The sequence below is a fragment of the Vicia villosa genome, linkage group LG2 (assembly GCF_029867415.1).
Source record: "Vicia villosa cultivar HV-30 ecotype Madison, WI linkage group LG2, Vvil1.0, whole genome shotgun sequence".
NCBI lineage: Eukaryota > Viridiplantae > Streptophyta > Magnoliopsida > Fabales > Fabaceae > Vicia > Vicia villosa.
The window spans coordinates 216,810,307-216,816,787 of record NC_081181.1 but is presented as its reverse complement, the minus strand read 5'-3'; the positions used below and the strand labels follow the sequence as shown (position 1 = coordinate 216,816,787).

The 6,481-nt window shown below is 29.3% G+C and overlaps 1 protein-coding gene across 1 annotated transcript; it reads left to right on the top strand.

The window, feature by feature from the left end:
* The first annotated feature begins 517 nt into the window (after window positions 1-517).
* On the top strand, window positions 518-6,481 carry LOC131653891 (uncharacterized). The gene is made up of 3 exons (XM_058924215.1): window positions 518-1,142; window positions 4,215-4,382; window positions 4,581-6,481. Exons 1-3 carry the CDS (start codon window positions 573-575, stop codon window positions 6,240-6,242), a joined length of 2,400 nt encoding a protein of 799 aa, XP_058780198.1. The 5' UTR covers window positions 518-572; the 3' UTR covers window positions 6,243-6,481.

Here is a 6,481-nt window from a genome sequence, read left to right as displayed (position 1 = left end):
ATATATATATATATATATATATATATATATATATATATATATATATATATATATATATATATATATATATATATATATATATATATATATATATATATATATATATATATATATATATATATATATATATATATATATATATATATATATATATATATATATATATATATATATATATATATAACCATGTACATGTTTGACGTGTGTCTTTATCATTTTCATTCCGTACCTCCATATTGTTAGAACAAAAATTAGGAATAGTTTGACACCAAACATTTATAGTGCAGCCTATATGGTCCTACGTATACATCACTTCCATTCCATCATCTCTTACAAAAGAATAAAATATTATTATTCATATACTCATAGAGTACTACTACCACATGAAATACTCAAACCTAATTAATCCATCACATCACTTCCATTACCTCAAAAATAACTAATTAATTCTCAAATTGAAATTAATTAGTACCACTTATCAACTTATCACACATGCTCTTCATTTCCTCTTATACATCTCCTTATAAAACCAAACCCCATGCAACACTCACTAACACAAAAAAAAACACCAAATGGAGAGATTACCACTAATTAACCTAATTATGAACTTCTTCAACATTCCTTTATTATGGAAAGAGTGTCTCTCTTCAGCATTCAGAGCAGCCTTAGCTTGCACCATAGTTGCAAGTGTAACACTTTATGGCCCTAGCTCAATCACAACTCTCATAACATTTCCCGCGTTTTCTTACGTCGTCGTGATTCTGATTATCATAAACGACGCGACGTTAGGAGACGCGCTACGCGGTTGTTGGCTCGGGCTTTACGCTACGTTTCAAAGTTTGGGCCCGGCGATGTTGAGTTTATGGGCTATAGGCCCGAATAGATTCTCTGAAGGAACAGTTTCTATTGCTGTGGCTTTGGCTGCATTTGTTGTGGTTTTGCCTTCAGCTCAATCGACACATGTGATAGCTAAGAGAATTTCATTGGGACAGATTGTGTTGGTGTATGTTTTGGCTTACTCAAATGGTGTTCATATTGATGCTATTATGCATCCTATTCATTTGGCTGCTAGTACTTGTTTGGGTGTAATTGCTTGTGTGCTTGCATTGCTTCTTCCTTATCCACGTTTTGCTTGCTACCAGGTAATTAATTTTTATCATTTTTCTTCATGCTACGTTCAAAACATTATTAATTAGAATTTTTGATGCATAATATTGAGTTTTAATTAGATTTTTTAATGCATAATATTAAGTTTTAATTAGATTTTTTGTTGTGGTTGTGACCTGTGTTCCATTTCATCATTGTGATCTTGACTGTTATGTTATGAGTGGCAATAAAAAATCAGACAAGCTTTTTTGTTGTTTTTTTCTTAGAGTGCAAGATATCATGTTTTGTCTTTATAAATATCTCTTGGTAGTTATGAATATGACTAATATGAAACTATTTTTTTTAAATGTTTATTAAAATGTATAGATATAATTATTTTTATTAAAAATTGATATGAATTTTGAACATAAAATAAAGTTAGCCTGCTTAATAATTTATTATAAATTTTAGTAATTAGCATGTTAATATTGAGTGTTTAAACAAAATATTGAATTTTATCAATTTAGTTGTGAAATTTAATTTCTTATTCTTTTAAAAAATATTTTTTTTATTCAAAATTATTTTTATTGCAAATAGATATGAAATTTGAACATAAAACTAAATTAACATGCTTAATAGTTGAATATAAATTTTAGCAATTAAAATGTTAATATTGGCTGTTTAAACAAAATATTGAATTTTATCGAATAGATCACATTTAATTTCTTTATGTAAAATTCAAAATTATTTAATACTGTTAATTTATTTTATTAAATTAATAACATGTTTACATAATTGTGTTAGTATCATGCATGTATATAAAAAAGAGATGTACTGGTTTAAAATCAGCTATGTAGTCTTAATACAGTCTTATTAAAACTATTGATCATGTTAAGTTGTTCTATCATTAACTTAGTCATATGTTGTTTTCTTTGTTATTATAAATATTGTTAGTAATAATAAGCTTTTAATAAACAAAACTCCATAGTATTTTGAGTGCACTGGTGACAAATCAAAATTACAACTTGTTAATATTGGACAAATATGAGTGTTGTTCAAAAGTTGCACCAATGAAATAGTTGCTTATCAAATTAGCACTATAAATTCGTACAGAAATACTATTATTTGAATAGGATACTACATATTTTCTAAAATTCTTTATTCCCAACATTTACTAGCTAGTACCATTTAAGTGGAATCTTCACGTCATCCATAAATTGTACTTATAGTGAAAATGTTGGTTGATTGATTAAAAAAGGTTTTGTAAATAGGATTAATTACCCTTTGGAGCCATGAATCTTAGATATAATAGGATAGAGAGGTAGGCAGGTAAATTGGGTTCTCAGTACTAACAATTAGTTCAATGGAATGGAATATGATACGAAAATCATTAGGATTATTTAATTGGGTGACGTTATATATATATATATATATATATATATATATATATATATATATATATATATATATATATATATATATATATATATATATATATATATGCTTTAATTCTTTGCAATTTGGACTTTATAAATATGGCTTCATAGGTCCAAACCACTTTAGGAAAATAATAATAAAATTAAACATTAAAAAAAATATATAAGAATGACAATTTTCCACCTCTTTAATCTATTAGATTCCGCGGAATAAATCAAGATTTTAAATATTCTATCTTATCTTTTATAAGCTTAAATATTACGGACATATTTATAAAATTTATAATATATATTGTAAGGACGTTTGTTACAAATGTCTAGATATACCTGAGTCATCTATATAAACCGTCTTAGTGTTACAACGGTCTAGATCTTTCAGGTCCATATATTTAAATTGTTCGAGTCTTACAACGGTTTAGATCTATCAGACTCATTTGTTTAAATCGTCTAAGTAATAGGTCGATTTAAATTTTTAAATAAAGGTGATGATCTTCAATGTAGATTCTAGTGGCCCCTCAGGGCCGGTGGAGGAGCTGTGCAAACAGACCTATTGCACAGGGCCTCTTAATGCATAGGGCCTCATAATTTGTAGTATTTTTTTTATTTAAGGTATGTCATGATATAATTTCAGTATTTATAACTGTTATATTATGAAATTGATGACACAGCTGTTTGGAATTGGAACCATATACTAAAAATAGAGAATAAATATATACTAATAAGTAATAACTGTCTAAAGCTATTTCTTCCCACTGTCTAAAGCTATTTCTCCCCCCTTTTCCATTTAATAATATGAAATGAATTAATGGCATAAATGGGTAGAAAAAAATATATCCTACGGTTTATTTTAATATAAATAAAATAATAAGGCTATAGGTAACATAAATTCTTTTTATTTTATTGTTTTATTTATTAATTTTTAATTATTACCTCACCATATATGTGGTTTATTTTTTTGAAAAGTGTATGATTAAAATATTTTCAACCAATTATTCTTTTGTAGGGTTAAAGTGTTTTAATTTTTTTTTTAATGATTTAGTTCGATTTAGTTATTTGTTTAAATTATTATAGAATATGTTGAACAAATCAATTAAATAAGAATCAAATTGAAAAGCACTATTAAATCTAATTTAAATTAAAAATATGTGTAATTGTAAATAGAGCATTCTATAATAAATTACAAGAAAATTTCGACAAGTTTTAAGGGTTAAAACTTTAATGTGTAAGATAAGTTTAAGCATATGATAATGTTGAGCTAGAAAATAAATATATTGCAATTTTTTTTATTAAGGGCCTAATTATAATATTAGAACAGGGCCTCCATATTATTTGGGACGGCCCTGTGGCCCCTCACTCAATTCTGTATATTGTCAACAAGTGCCTCGACATTTCTTAACTAATTTCATAGTAGGGTTAATTTATTATTAGTGGATTCTTCAATAATCTACATTCTTGTCCCACGTTGATATCCAACACTATTGAGAATCTAAACTACCAAATGTTGGAGTATTCTCAATATTTTAGTTTATATGATATAATACTGCAACTAACAAAAATTCAAAATGACTTGCTACAAACTTTTTAATTGTGTCTTTAATTTTTTAAATATTGGTGTTGCTTTTAGTAGAATAAATGTAAGATTTCTTAAAAAAACAACAATACAATCTAAGTTTGTTTTTGTGTTTAATGCAGGTGAACAAAAACTACAAACTATTAACAAATAATATCTTGAAGAGATTGAAGCTTCTTGTAAAGGTAATTAGTGAGAAGGAGAACACTTCTGCATTAGGACTAATCTCTCGTGCTAAGATTTTGACGACCAAACGAATCAAGATCTTTTCAACCATCTTACGTTACCTAGTAAGTTCAACAAACTCCTTTCATGAAATAAATTAATTCAATTTCATAAAATAAATTCGAGATTACATAACCAAAATATATTGAATTTGAAGAAGAGTGGATGATCTAAATCTAATAATTTTCGATTTATTGACCGCGTGAAGGCGTACAGTTAAATGTTTTATGTGATATGTATTAATTTAACTTCTTTTTGGATAGGATGGCATGAAGTGGGAGAGGCTTCCAATCAATTTTTTCAAACCACATTACAATAACTTGGGAAAGAAACTTCAAGAGGTAGATACTAGTCTTATAGGAATGGAATTAGCTTTAAGTTCCACCAAAACATTCCCAATAAACATTCTTAACCAAGACCTAACACACGGTCTAAACACACTTGAGGAACATGTTAACCTAACCATAAAAAATGCTAAACACACCTACCTAGGAGGTGGTTCACTTACTGTCCCAGAATCCAATTCAAAAAACATCACACATTTTCTCCAATCCCTTCATACCATTCCAACATCTCAACAAGAATTACCAATATTTTTCTTCCTATTTTGTGCCAAACTCCTTCACATGAAACCATCAACCGAAGGCCCAACTAATTCTCAAGCCCAGCCCATTAAGGAAAAAGAAAATCATTCTGAAGGCAAAGATAAATGGGCCTATTGGGCCGCAACATTAAAAAACTCAAATTTTCTTCCGGCGATTAAGTACTCTTTCTCATTGGGCCTATCCATTTACATGGGCTTATTGTATAGTAAAGAAAGCGGGTTCTGGTCTGGACTTCCTGTGGCCGTAAGTTATGTTTCAGGTAGAGAAGCTACATTTCGGGCCGCAAATGTAAAAGCCCAAGGAACCGTTATTGGTACCGTGTACGGTGTGTTGGGATGTTTCGTGTTTAATCGATTAATGCCGATGAGATTCTTGTCTCTACTTCCATGGTTTATTTTCACAAGTTTCCTTCAACGAAGTCGAATGTATGGGCCGGCTGGTGGTATATCAGCAATAATTGGGGCTGTTTTAATTTTGGGCCGAAAAAACTTTGGCCCACCAAGTGAGTTCGCGATAGAGAGAATCATTGAAACTTTTATTGGGCTTTCTTGTTCTATTTTTGTGGATCTTCTTTTTTGGCCCAAAAGGGCTTCAACATGTGCCAAATTTGAACTATCTCAATGTTTGTCCATTCTCATTGATTCAATTGAGACATTGAGCCTAGTTGACAAAACCGATTTACAATTGAAAGAGAATCAAAGAAAATTAAAATTGCAAGTTAATGAGCTTAAGAAATTTGTGATAGAAGCTGAAGCTGAGCCCAATTTTTGGTTTGTACCATTTCATAGTGGTTGCTATAATAGGCTTTTGGGCTCATTGTCAAAGTTAGTGGATGTTTTGCATTTTGGAGCACTTGCATTAAAATCACTTCAACAAGAGTTTCAAAGAAGTGATAATAATTTTGTCAATGAAGAAGTGAACATGTTACAAAGTGAACTTCTACATGTTAAGGAAGTTATTTGTTCTTCCATCAAAGGTCTTGAAGAAATTTCCAAAATGAAGTCATTCAAGTTTATTGAGAGAGAAAAGAAGAACATGTTTTGTGATGTTGAAATGGGAAAGTCAAAAGTGGATAGTGCTTGGCTTTCAAGTTTAGGAGAAGATGGAATAAGAGAATTTGTTGAGACTTTTCTTCAAAGGTCAAGAGATGTTGTTGATAATTTGTATTATGGTGAAGGTGAGAATGAGGTGAAGAGTGAAATTGTTTTGAGTTTGAGTGTTGTTGGGTTTTGCTTGAGTTTGTGCATGCAAGGGACAATAGAGATTGAGGAGGCAATGAGGGAACTTGTTCAATGGGAGAATTCATCTAGCACTATTTAGTTTGTGTGAGATAGGCTACTTGCTCTCAACAAATGAAATTGACCTTGTATTGACAACAGCAACAAAAAAAGTAATTGAAAAAGTTTACCACGTATATAAAAAATTTGATAGTAATTAGAGTAAGTATTCTTTTTTTTTTGACAAAATTAGAGTAAGTATTCTAAATTGTTGTGAATTGTTAAATGATAAGGTTATTAAGTATTGAACATGAAGATGGTGAATAGTAGTGAATTATATAA

Bases quoted from the DNA above. Each gene is read 5' to 3' on its own strand.
- LOC131653891 (XM_058924215.1), top strand. From the start codon at position 573: ATGGAGAGATTACCACTAATTAACCTAATTATGAACTTCTTCAACATT. The intron at 1,143-4,214 runs GTAATTAATTTT...TGTTTAATGCAG, and splicing joins CACGTTTTGCTTGCTACCAG to GTGAACAAAAACTACAAACT. The intron at 4,383-4,580 runs GTAAGTTCAACA...CTTTTTGGATAG, and splicing joins CAACCATCTTACGTTACCTA to GATGGCATGAAGTGGGAGAG.